Genomic DNA, 16,250 nt, shown 5'->3' with positions numbered 1-16,250 from the left:
ATATTGATGAAAATCCTATAGAGGTCTACTGAAGCAATTCATAGAATCTTCTAAGAATGTGAATGCATGATGACTAAGAACCTCCAATACTTGTCAGAACCAATAACCACTACCACTACTGGTGACTGATGTGAGGAAAGAATACTAACAGAAGAAACACAGTAAGTTTTTGGAAGCATTGTGAAATTCTGAGAAAGAAATCACTGACACCAGGTAGACTGGCTGCTTCACTTCTTCCAAGTAAAGGAAAGGGATTCAGAAATGCTTGGGGGGGAAAAAAAATCAATAATTGCTTAAGATGGTGTTTGAGAAAAGAATTTGAATTTCTAGAACATGGTATAAGAGATAAGAGAACAGAGAGCTCCATGGCCAGGGAAAAAGCACATCCAACAAGGATTGAGAATCTGATCAAGAAAGCTTTAAACTCAAAATGGAAGGAGAAGAAAAATGTTCCTGAGGCATCAAAGTTTTATTCTGAAGACAAATGGGAACCATTTTCTGAGATGAGGACAATGATCCAAGTTCATATTATTTATGGAGGAAGCCAAAAAAGAGGAGTGTTTTCTGGGAAGTCATAAGAAATAAAATTGAGTTCAAAATACAGACAAGAAATCCAGATAAAAATTGTCCAAATTTCAATTAATACAATTAACACTGATAAAAAAAAGTACAGGTATTTACTTTTCATTGAAGAGATGCAATAAAAGTACTAAAACAGCTATTTTGATGGTAGCATCATTCTAACATCAGAAAAGGATACTAAACCTAAGGTCTATGAATTTTTAAAAATTATTTTGACAATATTTCAACATTATTGGTCTCCTTTATAATCCTTTGTATTTTGTTTTATGCATTTAAAAATATTATTTTGAGAAGGGCTCCATAAGGTCTATGAATTTTTAAAATTATTTTGACAATGATTTTTCAACATTATTGGTCTCCCTGATAGTCCTTTGTATTTTATTTTATTCATTTAAAAATATTATTTTGAGAAGGGGTCCACAGGCTTCAACTGACTGCCAAAGGAGCTCCTGAAAGAAAAGAAAAGATTAAGAACCTATGCTCTAGTCAAAAGGAACAGTATATACAATATTGCTTATCAGATTAAAATATTTGACTATTTTTGTATTCTAAAATATTTGTAAAAAAAAACACTCTTACCTTCATCTTTATATTTTATAGTAACTTCATCATTACTCAGAAGTTTTCCCCGGAAAACTCTCTGCATCATCAGCACTAATTCATCATAGGTAATGTCTTCATTATGAATAGGAATTCTCCGAATATCCTCTCCAAGCTGAGCTTTAATAATTAGCTTTCCACTTAAATCCAACTGTCCATTCATGGTGGACTCCAGGATATTCTACAAAACTGCCAGGAGACAAGGATAAAAACTTAAAAACAGTTATAAAGTTCATCCTGAAAAAATGCTACATACCAAAACTTTAACAAATGTACATGGAACACAGTTCAATGAAACATTATCAGTCTCTAAATTTATATATAGTCAAATTAACTCTTTGATATGAAGAAACCAAACTAAATGGTCTCTAAAGGTCCTATCACTTCTGAAATTATATGACTGTGATTTTAACCTAACAAAGAAAAATATCACAAAGCATAAATGAAAATGCATTTTTTCAAATATGTATTAAAATATTTACTTAAGTGAATAAGATAGTAACTAGTATGAAGAAAAGAGATCTAAGTACAAAATTTCATATACGCATTAATTGTGGTAACAAAAACCTATCAACAGTGTGCTCAAAGTTTAGGTACCAGCTAAACAAATCACAGTATATAAATGTAACAGAAGTTTACTGTGCCAAAAGGAGTGATGAATATGAATTCAGAGAATCAGGATAAGTTTGATTTAAATAAAACAAAGGCAAAAGAAACATATAAATATTCATTATAACAAAATAATTATAATCAACATAGAAAGGCAACAAAAAACTCTCCTGTTAGATAGTCAATATTAATGTCATACTGAATGATGTCCAAGTACTAGGTGGGTGCTGGGGAGATAAATACAAAACTGAAGACAATCTCTACCTTCAAGGAGATTATAGGGGGAGTACACACATGAAGAGGAGTAATGGCTAGGGAAGAGAATTCTCATCCTCTTGTCCTAGCAGCAGTGATAATGGCAGATGTCACTTCTCATTTTGTTAACAACCAATAAACTTTTTTGATAATGTTACCATGGATGGTTGTTGAAAGGGATGTAATGAAAACAAATTTTATAATAAACTAGGGTGGTGATAAAGCTGTTTCTCCCCCCCTTTTCAAATCAAAGCTTACAATATCAAAATACAATATAAAAACCTGGTTTTGCAAAAAGCCTTATATACTAAAAATAAAAAAGTTAATAATGTCATTTAGGAAATTACTAAAATAAAGAAGTATTTCTGACAAGAGAGACTGAAAATTTCCTCATTTTAAAATTACAAATGTGGTTTTAAAAAAAAGTTACAATTGTACATGAATAACTTGAGCATATTTGACTCAACTATTCAATTTCTCCCAGTAAAAATAAAGTATTACAAAACATTGTCTCCCACAAATTCTTCAATTTTCTCACCATCTACCCACCAAGCTGACAACTTAAAAACATCTTTTATTCCTTATTCCTTCATTTCTAAAGTACTTTGCTAGAATCTCTCCTTTGTCCCCTACCTAATTTTATATATTCAACTATATATGTATATATGGATCAAAAGCTGTAGGGTTGGATAGGGCCTTAAAGATCATGCAGTACAGTACCCTCATTTTACCAAAAAAGAAAACTAAGACCCATAAATAAGATAATTTGTTCCAAATCACACAAGTAGTAAGTAGTAGAACATGAATTAAATTCAGGTTCCAATTCTACTCAGGTACTCTATTATGACATATATCTTCCATGCTCTTATTCCACTATCATGTAGGAAATGCACATTTCTCATAAGCAGAAATTTTTCATCTTTGTATTTATAGACTCAGCACAATGTCTCATTGAACTATATAATAAATATTTGAATTCCCCTGCAACTGGACAGTTGCTAAAATTCTATACTTCCCATACTTTCTCTAGATCCATAAGTACAAATGTGATCTCAAATTTAACTATCTCACACACTTGAACACACAAACCCTCCTCACTAATCTTCCCCTTTCCTACCATTCGTCCTCTTCTCCAACATACTCTGTCCACTCTACCCATCCTACTTTGCTCTTACAGTGCACTATTCCTCAGAGGCTCTCTGTTTCTCTTAATCCTCCACAAACTGTCCTTATTTCTCATAACTATGTTCATATGTCCAATCACATTTAGTCACACTTAAATGACAGCTTAGTTTCTCCCACTTTAGAAATTTTACAAGTCATATTCTTCTCTGCTCCACCAAACTATATACCTCCCTCTGTTTTATAACTCTGTTCTAAGACCTCCTTCCTCCACTGATAACCCAACTGTCTTTATACAATGTTTACTAGATGCCAGGCACCATCTAATGATAATAATAATAATAATAATAATAATAATAATAATAATAATAATAATAATAATAATAATATCTAGGAATTATATTTAGTACCTTCTATTTCCCTGTGATTTCACAATTATTCTCATAACAATCCTGGAAGACAAGCGCTGTTATTATCTGAATTTTACAGTTGAAGGCAAACAGAGGTTAAGTGACTTGCCTAGGGTCACATAGCAAGTAAGTAGCTGAGGCTAGGTGTGAAGCAGCATTCTATCCAGCTTGCCACCTAGCAAGACTGGAAAAATGCCATTCTAACATGTTAGTCCCTTGGACTGGCCTCTTGCTGCCAGAATGAGAACAGAGGCACGCTTTAATTCCATGCTGATCTCCTAGGCTGTCCTTTTACCGCTTTCAGGGCATTCTTACTCTCTGCAGAGATCAGGAAGACTCCACTCTTTCTTGCTCCTCCTTCCACCTATTTTCTGAAATGCTATTCCATGAGCTCTTCCCACTCTGTCCCTCCACCTCCCTTTGAAGTGACTCAATCTGTATCTGATAGCTGAGATACCCTGGTATCTAGAATGTTCCCCTTCTTTCCTCAAGTTCCATGCCTGGCTCAGTCTTCATTCATTAACATATACTTCAAGCTCCCTTATCTGCTAGGCTCCCAAGATCTTCACCCAACTCCTCTACACAAAGATGCTCATAGTTTTAATCTTACTTACATTATCTTGATGAGGTCCCTCACTTCAGCAAGGCAACCCTTCACATTCCTTAATTAACCCACTAAGCTTTTCCTTATATTTCATCCTACCTCAAACCTCATATAGCTTCCCCTTTCCCCTATCCTTGCATCATATTTCAGTCACATTCATCAGGAACTTTATCTTCTCTTCTCCACTTAAATCTCAGAGATGTTTGCTGCCATCATGTCCATGTCAAATCCTTCTCCAGGCACAAAAATAATCCATTCCATCCCATCTTCTCTAGCAGATTGCAACTCCCCACTCCCACCCATCACTCTTCTTCAATCTCTCCCGTCTGCTGTCTGCCTGCCTTCTGCCTACAAATATGCCCATATCTATTCCATACTCAAAAAGCTACAACTAGATCCACCCCAAGTAGCTAGTTCTATATCTCTCCTCTCACTTGTGGCTAAACTCCTTGAGAAAGGCAGCTCAAGGTACTTTTACTTTTTTCCTTCTTACTCTTTAACTCTATTATCTAGTCTTCATCCTCTCCAAAGTTACTAAATCACCTTCTCCCTGTTACTCTTTCTAGATTTTCATGGCAGTACTCTCACCTGGTTTTCCCATTTGACAATTTCTACATCCTTTGAAAGAGCTTTATCCAGGTTATGCTAGCTTGGCCAAGGGTGTCCTATAGAGGTGTCCCTCTATACGATTTCATTTGGCAATCATCAGCTCCCATGAATTCAATTATCACCTCTATTCTACAGATTCTCAAAGCTTACTTACCCAGTCATAACCTCTGTAAGACTTCCATTTTTGAATCTACAACTGCCAATCAGATTCCTTGAAGTGGATATCCTAAAGGTATCTTAAACTCAAAATGTCTAAAATTTGACTTCATTACCCCATTCTCCCACTTTTAGAGTACAATCATCCTCCCAGACATCCGGGCTTTTACATTCTAGGGAAACCTAGGTGTCATCCTCAATTCCTCACTTCCTCTCAACCTCCATATCCAAACTATTGCTTGGGCAATTTTATCTTCATAACAATCTTTCACATATACCCTCTTCTCTCCTGTAACCACGAACACTCTGGTGAAGGTCATTATTACCTGGAACTGGACTACTGTAATTGCCAGGAGGCTGGTCTCCCTTCTACAAATCTCTCCTCTAGTCATCCTCTACTAATATATATATTCCCCCTATCACACACACACACACACACACACACACACACACACACACACACACTCCACAGTCCAGTAACAATCACTTTCTTGTTGTTGCTCCCACAGATGGTTTCCCCTTCCTCATCTTGCTTGGTTTCCCTCAAATCCCAGATAAAATCCCCACCTTTCCTGATCCCCTTAATTCTAGTGCCTCCCTCTACTGTTTATTTCCAATTTATCCTGTATATAGCTTGTTTATATAGTTATGTGTTAGACTTTGAGTTCCTTGAGAGCAAGTTCTGTCTTGTGTTTTACTGTGTATCTCCAAGCTTATCACAGTCCCTGGCACAGAAGCACATAATAAATGTTATTCACTAACTAAAAAGAAAATGAGCCACTCTTAAGGTTCTAATGATATGAAGTTGAATAAAACAATCAATCCTCATCTCTCCATGACTCACTGACAAGAAATTAGTAATATTATCCTTGTGTTATTAAGCAGCAAGAATTGCTGTTGAACCCAAACAGCCTAATTCAACAATTTTCTCCCTTCAAAGTCTACAAAAAAAAAACCCCTGAGAAATCACAACTTATTAAGTCTTTGTGAGGAATTCTTAGTTCAATTCCACAAAGATTACTACTTTGCTCAAATGTCTAAAGAGTTCAAGGACATGCAAAAAAAAGGCTGATCTCATGTATTTGAATCAGGACTCATATTCATCAGAATACTGAATTTCAAGTCCTATCCATCAAGGTTAAACTCTAAGCTACTTAACAAAACTAAATTTCAACGAAAAAAAGAAACAAGAGTTGGTGAATGCAGCGAAGAAACAAGATGGTACAATGGGAAGATGCCTAGACTAGAATTATGAGCAAAGAGGTTTGAAGCCTGCTACTAGCTCACCCATCACTACAGTGCCCCCCCCTTATAGTTGATCTATGTCTTTATACTATCATACATCAAGCATTTAATTAAGTTTGCTTAATCTAACAGGATACATATAACTTAGAAGATTTTCATTCTAAGTTCTGCCACTCACTGGCTATTTTATTAAAGTCACAACTTAACTGGATTTCAGATGGACTGGAAATGATCTTTTTTATCTTCCTAACTTTAAAACTGTTCAGAAACTTTGAGATAACTTCCTACCCAATTCAATGCATGAATCAGTTCTTCAAATTATTAAATATCCATTTAATGCCTACTATTCTGACCAGTGAAGATATAAAGACAAAGCCCTAAGGAATTTGGGTAAAACTTGCAAATTATATATATGTAAAGTAATGATGTAATATGCAAATTATATGCAGTATATACAGTAATTTTATATATATATATATATATATAAATTTTATATACGTATGTGAAATAATGAAGGAAATAAAAGCCCTAGTATAAAATTTTTCACTCCAAGTATATCCTGAAAGAAGCCTGGAACTTCCAAATGTTAAAGCAGAAGGGGAAACAGTCCAGGGATAGTGGCAGTTTGTTTCAGACCTCTTTGAAACCCCATTTCTGGTTTTCTTGGCAAAGATACCGACTGGAGTGGTTGGCCTTTTCCTTCTCCAACTCATTTTACCAGCCATGAGCTACTAAGTGTCTGAGGTCAGATTGGAACAAAAAGATGAGTCTTCCTAAGTCCAGGCCAGGTACTCCATCCACTGGGCCAACTATTTGCCCTAGGGCAGGAAGACAAACTTGCAACAAAGGCAGGTAAAGTGGATGGTGATGTATGAGGAAGATTCAAAGAATATCAGCTGGTACGTAAAAAGCCTTTTAAAGTATTGTGAAATTAGTCTGTTAAGGTAAGTTGAAGACAAGTCATGGATTGCTTTTAAATGTCCCAGCAAAGGGGCTTGTATTTTCTCCTGGAGGCAACAGGAGCCACAGAGGCCTCTACGGCAGGGGAGTGCCGTTAAGACTTGAGCTTTGACATCCCTAGTTGGCAGCTGGAAAAGTACAGGATAAAGACAAAGCTGTTCCCTGATTGCTCTGGCCATCCAGAGCAGGCATTCCCAACTTTTTTTGGACTTCTTGATCCTTGTGGCACTCCGGTGAAACCTACAGATCCTCTAGGAATGCTTTTAACGGTCCAATATAAAACACGTGATGGCAAAGAGAACCGATTACACTGAAATAAGTGTTTTTTCCTCTTTTTCCCCAGTCAGGTTTACAGACGGAGGGGCCCGAGGGGGCCAGGGCGCCGGGTTCCTGCAGGCTAGCCCGCGGGCAGAGGGCTGTGGGCGGTCCCGGCCGTCCCGTTCCCTTACACGGCCCCCGGTCTGGGAGCCGGCTGAGGGGGCCACGTCGGTGGCGGAGGCGGGCGCCGCGGCCTCCGGCCTCCCCGCTCCGCGCCTCTCCCCCACCCCGGGACCCCGTGGCCCCTCCCGGCCGGCTCGTGACGTCCCCCTCCTCGCAGCCCCCGGCACCACCTCGCGCCCCTCCCTCCCCACCCCCCCCCGCGCGCCCCACCCCCGCCCCAATCGGCCGGACCCGAGCCAGTGCCCCGCGAGGCCTCGCCGCGCATGCCCGCACCGCCGGCCCGAGCCGGACGAGAGGGAACGAGCGGGCGCGCCACCCCGGATTCGAACGGCCATTAATAAAAAAAAAATTCACCTTCCTCGTTGGGGCCGCAGCCGCCGCCGTCCCGCGGGCTCGCCTGCTCCTCCGGTCTCGTCTGTGAGGGAAGGGCCGCGGCCGAAGACGCCACGGCGTCAGGGGGAGGCTCCTGGCCCTCACGTTCGGCCGCCGCCGTAAGTCGCCCTCTGGCCCGAGCCGGCCTCAGCCAATCGGCGGGACCCACCGAGCCGAGCGTGGGCTTGATCCCTGTACGTGGCAAGGGGGCGGGGCGGGGCGGGGCGGGGCGGGGCGGGGAGCGGAGCCAGAGGGAACAAGGAAAGAACCTCGGCTTCCGCCTCCACCGGTGCGGCGCCTCGTCCGCTCCAGGGCGCGTGCGCGGCGGGGCGGGGCGGGGCGGGGCGGGGAGCGGAGCCAGAGGGAACAAGGAAAGAAGCTCGGCTTCCGCCTCCACCGGTGCGGCGCCTCGTCCGCTCCAGGGCGCGTGCGCGGCGGGGCGGGGCGGGGCGGGGCTTCGGAAGGTTTGTAAAATTGGGGGATTTTTTAATGGGATTAAAAAAATAGAGCATGACTGGAGATATTGCGCGTGCGCAGAAACATGCCAGTGATTTTTTTTTTTTAATTTCCCTGAAATCTGACATGATGACCCACTGAGCATGCGCTTAACTAAGGCGTTGACTTTTTTCTCCTCCCCCCAGCGCCTGCACTGCCTAAGTATTGAGCCTTTACCTAAATCGGGGATCCTTAACTCGGGTCCATGAACGATTATTAATTATGTAATTCAATTCAGTGTCATTGGTTTCCTTAATAGTCTTGTATTTTGTACACTGAAAAACATTATGACGAGGTGTGCGCAGGCTTCACTAGGCTGCTAAGATGCAAAAAAAGGTTAAGGACCCTGGATTAGGTCATCTCTGAGACCAGGACCTTTCCAGCCTTTTAGTAAACTCAATAATAAGCTAGTCCTGCTCAATAATAAGCATCCAGATAACTGAGTCTCTGAACCACTACACTGGCCATTCCCCTTGCTTCTTTCTTAGAGAATCCCTCTCCTTTCAGCTCACTGTCTTCTGCATGAAGCCTTTCCTGATCCACCCAACTACTTGCTAAGCTAACTTGTATCTACTTATGAATTTGTGTTTATTTATGTCATATTGATGCTGTGTGGGTATATAGAATACCATATATGATACAGATGCTATAGTTTAAATGTCAAACATGTATATTTATATAGACATAGATGCATATAGATACTTATACATGTGATGAATATGTTATATACTTTATCTTCCCCATTACAATAATGCTGAGTTCTTCAAGTGCACATATTGTTTCGTTCTTAGTCCTTGTGGGTATCTTTCAGACCTAGCACAGTGACTTAATAGTAATAGCTTAATAAAGACTTGTTGATTACATTTCAAATAGGCTAATGCATGTGAAAACACTTTCAAAAGCAAAAAAAAAATACAATTAAATAATTATTGGCATGACCCCTTCCCTCCACCTTTCCAATTCTTGTGAAAACTCTTGAAGGACAGAAACATTATCCTTCAATGAAAGTCAAATCCCACTCTAACCCACAGTGATTTCTCCCTCTTTTGCAGAAGCATTGTACAAAGAGAATAGTACTATGTATAAAGTTAAAGGACCTTGGTTTGAATTGAAGTCCTGCCACTTAATGCTTATATAACCTTGAACTTAGCCACTTAGTGTCAGCTTTCATCACTGTAAAATAAAGGATTTACATTAGATGTCTTCTAAGGGCCATTCCAACTTTTAAATCTATGATCCAAAGAATTCTTTTAACATTTATTATTCCTACATCTCACCAAGCATCTAATGAGTGAATGAAACAATATTGACTATTTTTAGTGTGTTGCCCCCACCCAAAGTAGTCTCTATAAAAAATACTCTATAAAATTTGGTGACTGTCCATTGAGGGATAGCCTCTATTAAGAAGTTGCTCATCACACCCCTTCAACATGGGCTTCTGTGGTAATGCACACTTGGGCACTAGGGCAAACTGTCCACATAACTTCTAGTGCTGTTTTTCTGAAGCCTTTAGAAAGGTAAACAAGTCACTATATTAATTATTCCAAAGAGGGAATCCATGAGATGATGAAACAATCAAGCCATCCACCAAATAGGCAGCTCTGGTTGCTGTGTCCAATAGCTTCTAAAAGCTACGGTATCTCCACTGGTCACCAAAAAAGTAATCAGCCTGCAAATATCCAAGACAGTCCCACTTCTGCCAGCCACCAATCAGCAGGGCTCCCCAATGTATCTGTGATCTAACAACACTGTCCTCCTTCCTATTCTTTCACATGATCCTCTAACTCCTAACTACAGGCATTTTCTTTGGCTCTTCCCCATGCTTGACCTGGAACTATCTTCCCCGCCTTCTCTGTTTCTTGTTTTTCCCCTGTTTTCTTTCAAGTACTAACTAAAGTCCCATCTTCTTCAAGAAGTTTTTCCTACTTCACCTTAATCTTCATTCCTTCCCTCTGAAATTCACTCCAATTTTTCTCATATATATCTTTTTACCTCATAGTTATTTGCATTCCCATGAGACTGTGAGCTCCTTAAGAAAAGGAACTATTTGGATTTGGGGGGATTGAGTTTTTGTTTTTCTTTTTTGTCTTTCTTTATATCTGCACCATAGTGCCTGTCAATAGTGGACACTTTATTCACATAATTTTACTTCCAGAGGAATTTGCCAGGTTTTCATTGAAGTTAAGAGAATGATATGAAATACGGTTTCCAGAAATGTCAAATAAATCATTTAAATCTATGACTCCACTTTCTCTTCACATCTGAACTTTCTACTATCAATAAAATGATGACTTACCCATGCTAATATTCATAAGATTACTAGCAGTAACACTTTGTGGCCTCATAGTTTATTAGACCATAGCAGGGTTGAAAAGAAATTAACAGGGGCGGCTAGGTGGCATAGTGAATAAAGCACCAGCCTTGGAGTCAGGAGTACCTGGGTTCAAATCCGGTCTCAGACACTTAATAATTACCTAGCTGTGTGGCCTTGGGCAAGCCACTTAACCCTGTTTGCCTTGCAAAAATCTTAAAAAAAAAAAAAGAAAAGAAATTAACAGTTCTTCTCCAGGAGGCACTATGTCCAATCATCTTCCCAAACTCCAACTACTTCTCTACCCTCAGGTGGCTGATAAAGGGACTAAAGCACCCTTATCCATACCTTGTAAAGTGAGAATAAGGAAGGAGATTATAAATTCCAGGTCTTCTCTATTGAAACTCTAAGTATAAACAAGAAGACAAGGGAAACACTAGGAGAGAGAAGTTGTTCTCTCAGCCTTGGCTCACCTCTTTTCCACTTCATGATAGTGGCCTGTCTCTAGATCTAATCCCTTGCTGGGGGACCACCTGAACCAATAATCTCCCTCACACTGGTCCTGACTACCACAGGTCAAGGTTCAAGTCACAGTTGCTGTCATTCACAGTTCAACCCCACTCTTTCATCATTTGTCCCATATTGAGAGGAGATAAAAGTAAATGTCTTGACAGCTAGGATCACAGAACTCTTAACTCCTATAGTATGCTGTTATTTTCACTCATGGTGAAAAAGGAGCTTCAGTCTCACTTGACATGTGTCTCTTCTTTTTATGCTCAGAAAAATGGAAGATAAATGATTATCAAGGATACGGAGAAATACAACTATTTCTATAAAGATCTATTCAATCCTCATGACAATTGGTTCCCAATTAGGTCCCCCTTTCTCAGGGAAAAGGTGTGACCTGGTTCTGACTACACCACTACTTTCATCCATGGAGATTTTTACTTATTCTTGTGGGGTCCCTGTTGGTGAAAAATCATAATAATATGGGATCCCTTGAACTGAAGAAACTACAATACAAAGGAAAACTTGAAAGAGGATAAAAAAGCAGCAGTTCAATAAAGAAGTCAAAACACAGGTGACAATTAGAAGATGACAATAGAGGACTTCGCAGAAAAAAATTTCAATTAGAGGTACCCAGCAGAGAACAACTCAGTGGAGATGCAGCATACATCTCTCACCAGATAATTTCATCATATCCTTAGAAGTATAGCCAGAAATGTATCCAAAACATGTGTTCTTTGACCACACATGTTCTCTGTTCACATTCCTCAGTCCCACATTTTTCCTGTATGTGCCTCTTTTCCTATTAATAATGTGATTACCTGAAAGAAAACATTCCCCTGCTGCACTGGACAGAGTGCAGTGTTTGGGTGGGTGGGTGCCTCTTTATTTTGTGTCTTTTAATTAAATATCTTATGTCTTCAGGCAATGACTTCTCCTTGCACATGTTAAAGCAAACACACCAATGGAGTCTCCTGACTATTATTTTGATTGGATAATGACTCACAAAGTACCTTGAACCAAGGAGCCTGAATGTCCTAGTTACCCTCTGTACCGTCACACTAGTAGTATTTTATAGATGAGGAAAGGGAAGTTCTGAGATGTGTCCTTTCTCTGACCTAGAAGCAATTAACATTATCCTAAAGTTGTTCTGCATGGGGTCTTGCATCAGCTATGAAATTCTAATGATGAGTCTATCAGCTGAGGAAATCTATCACCAGATTTCTAGTCCCTAGAAATAATTTTCTAACACATATACAGTATGTTTGAGAAGACAGAGGTGAAATTATCCCTGGTGTCTTCTTGGCCATTTGCCAGTGTATGTATTATTTCTCTCAAGGTTGAGAAAGGTAAAGGTTTCTTCATTTATCTCTCCCAGAGGATGTATTCTCAGATACTTTACTGAAAGTGTTTCTGTCTTCATGCTTTTTTTTTTCCCTTCTGCGGGCTGTAGGAATATAACCTAAAATCTTTTTTCCACACTACTGTACAGAAGAAAAATGAAGCCCATAAGCATTTGTGGAATCATAAAACAGGAAGGGACATTTAAATGTTATCTAATCCATCAATCTCTAAGATAAGAATATAATTGGGCCACCTTAGGTAGAGGTCCTATTTTTTTTAAAAAAAATATATCCATTTGTTTCATTGATTTTGCTTTTGCAAGTTTACAAGAAAGCATTTTGAAAAATACATAGGATAATTGATTTAACATTGAAAAGATCTTTAGAGGCTAGTGAATACACACTTTAGCTTAGAGACAATGAAAAGCAGTAAGCTATCAAGCAAGTCTTTATGAGGGAAGTGCTACATAAATGTGAGCCATTTTTGATAGTCTCTCCTGTTTCTGAATAATCAGATTAAGAGTTCTCACTGGTCAAATACATTTTCTTATATTTTTTTTCTTTTCTTTACATTGAAAGCACAAACAGTATGACTTTCACCCTGATTATGATATAGATAAGGAGAAAACAAATTGATGACTAGTTTGAATTTGCTGCACATATGCCTTCTTCCAGCAAGGCTACATGAGGGAAAATAGTTAAACTGTTAAAAAAAAATTATTCTTTATCCTTCTGAAAATGTCACAGTATTTTTAAAGTTCAATATATATTTTCCTTTTCTCTTAAAAGTGTTTGATTAAGGATTGGCTCCTCTCACTACTTCACTTTTCAAAGGAGATAGCAGCAGAATGTTGTCTTTACCTGATTAGAGCCATGAATCAGAGTTCAGGATTGGAGCTGTCTATGCATAGGTGGTAGTGGGTTCACCAATTGTTAGGTCCCCCTCTCACAGGGAAACAATGTGACCTAGTTCTGACTACACCACTACTTTCATCCATGGAGATTTTTACTTATTCTTGTGGGGTCCCTGTTGGTGAAATTCATAATAATGTGGAACCCCTTAAGCAGTGAAAGCCAGATGTGGATTTTCCTAACAAAAGTTGCGATCAGTGAAAGTAATCATAGCTATAATAACATACAGTCCCTATCAATGAATCCTATAATTAATATAAGCCAAGATTAATGTAAGCCAAAAGAAAATACATTGACTGGGGTATGACAACCCAGACTAGTACAAGGTCTCACATACCCAGTACTGTAGCCAAAACAGCATCAACATGGCACTCAGATAACAAGACCTGAGTCTAGTGATGAGTAGAGTAAATCTCAAAAATTATCAGTCAATCTGCACTAACACTCTCTATAAACTCCTCTTTTTGTCTGATTTCTATAATTACCATGGTGATTTTAGCCTTTGCTGGGAATTCCTCTGTAGAATGTTATCTAGCTACCACCCTAGACTACCCCGATGTGAGTATTCTACTTTGATTATTCCACTACTCATATTATCAATGAGAAGATCTTTGGACTCATTCTTCAAAATTGGATGGACCCCTTGTTTGTGGTGGGGAAAAACTTGAATCTCCACTGAAGGAGGATTTTTAGGCAAGACAATTCTGTTCTCTGCCACTGAGCTACCTGAGAAAACTTCAACTTCTTATCTATCTCTTCCCACTGATTGTTCAGATAGATGGGAATATTATGAATACTAAATCCCTTATTTTAATGCCAGAGGTGGCTCCTACTTGGTTTCTTTTAATGGCTAACTTTAAAGGGTTTATCATACTGAAAATATTGTTACACTGGGGGGCAATACTCAATTGAATTATTAAATCATTTGAGAGAAAAAAATAGTTCCTTAACCCTTCATAACCATGGAGTGCTCAAACACAAAGTTTCCCCCAGCCACCCTGGAAACCTGTTCTGATCCATTGTCAACACTCAGAGTGTCTTCTGGCTCTTGGTGATCTTTCACCTTTGGATAAAGCAAAATGACTTCCTACTTGATTCAGTTCCATTCAGCACCTGCACTGAGCAACAACTAGGATTGAAAGACTGAGGTTATGACCAAAAGTAACAAAGTTTTTTGTTTATTTTTGTTTATGTCTCACAATTGTTTCTGGAAATACCCTCTTTCCTCCTTTCTCCAAATTGAACTTTATCTTATAATAAAGAAATTATTCAGTTAAATAAAACATTCAATACAATGACCTTGTATGAAAATGTATATAACATTCTTTCCAGGTTGTCAGATTTAAAGAGTACTGACAAAACTTGCACTATTTTAGTGTTATGGAAATAAAGCCCTCAAAACTGCTTTGTGGAATAATTCATTAATCTACAAGCTGGCACACTTAGGTGAGCATGCCTACCTGTTTCTGCTCATACTAAGCCCTGTCTCCAGCTTCTATAACGAACATGAACATCCTAGCAGTCTGAGTCCAAATGTCTCATGTCTCCTTCACTCGTCAAAAATTCCTAATTGCAGTTTTGAACTTGTGGGCTTGAGCACCACATATTTCTGCATTCAAATACCTAACCTGATTTCTCTGCAGTCTCTTTCCTCTACTACATGTTATTGAGAACAAATTGATCATCATTATCCTGGAATAGCTTTCTTCTTACCCATATTCTATCTTCCTTTGCCATTCCTTTCCATTATATCCTCTGACCATCCCCATCCCCATAGTTAACTAACTCTCCATCTTAGACTTCATCCTCTCTTAGGTTCTACATTCTTAGGTCTATCACAGCCTGACTCCCTCGTCATTCACTGGGTCATGAAGAAGAGGAATCAGTCATTGCTTGTGCCCCATTGCTACTTTTAGAGCCTCCTCTTTGTCACTCAGTGGTCTCCCTTTAAGTTTCATATACTTCTGCAAGAACATCCACAACAGAATTTTCCTGCTCTTATCTACTGACTACTAGGTCACTCACCCTCTTCTTTCAAGAAGATTAATATTTGTCTTGAAATCTTACTCTCTACTAGAACTCTTGCTCCTATACTTGGAGATTTCAATAACTTCTCAGATGTCTCCTAGAATGCAATGGTCATTCAGTTAGTCCCTTCTACTCCTAGGACTTAAGTCTTCACTCCACTTTAAATATTCATATGGATCGTTTTAGGGGCAGGTCTGACATGGGTAAACTGTTATTCTGGTTTAATGTGGAACAATATGATATACTCATAGGCTGTCAAATAATTAATAAAAGGGTTTTATTTACCTATAACATAGAAAGAGAGGTTAGGGGGCTCAGGGAATAGAGAGAAGACCCTGGGGTCAGGAAAACTCATTGTGCTGAATGCAAATCTGGTCTTAGAGACTTACTAGCTGAGGGACCTTGGGCAAATCACTTAATCCTATTTGCTTCAGTTTCCTTATCTGTAAAATTAGCCTGAGAAAGAAATGACAAACCAGTATCTTTGCCAAGAAAACCCCAGAGTCAGAGAGAGTCAGAAACAATTGAAATAACCTGAGCAAATATAGAAAGGATATTGTCAAGAATAATTTACAGAATATGGTAGCACTTAGCTCCAGTTTGTTAGTCTCAGTCTTCTTATGATCAAGAATCTGGTCTAGTAGGAAGACATATAGTGACAAGGTTAGTCTTTGGGAATTCACCAAGTC

General features: G+C 39.0%; 1 protein-coding gene across 7 annotated transcripts in view; it reads right to left on the bottom strand.

Moving 5' to 3' along the window:
- The window catches only part of TFG (trafficking from ER to golgi regulator), a 58,198-nt gene that overhangs the window by 26,609 nt on the left and 15,339 nt on the right, over window positions 1–16,250 (bottom strand). For 3 of the 7 annotated variants that reach the window (XM_074214350.1, XM_074214349.1, XM_074214351.1), the window contains one exon: window positions 1,162–1,371. In XM_074214350.1, coding sequence (XP_074070451.1) covers window positions 1,162–1,345 — 184 coding nt within the window. In that variant the 5' untranslated portion in view covers window positions 1,346–1,371. Of the gene's footprint in view, window positions 1–1,161; window positions 1,372–7,947; window positions 8,137–16,250 lie in introns of those variants that run through there. The other 4 variants (XM_074214352.1, XM_074214348.1, XM_074214354.1 and 1 more) reach the window with 4 other exon arrangements.

This window comes from Macrotis lagotis, chromosome 1, assembly GCF_037893015.1.
Source record: "Macrotis lagotis isolate mMagLag1 chromosome 1, bilby.v1.9.chrom.fasta, whole genome shotgun sequence".
NCBI classification, from domain to species: Eukaryota; Metazoa; Chordata; class Mammalia; order Peramelemorphia; family Peramelidae; genus Macrotis; species Macrotis lagotis.
This window is presented reverse-complemented; position numbering and strand designations above follow the sequence as displayed.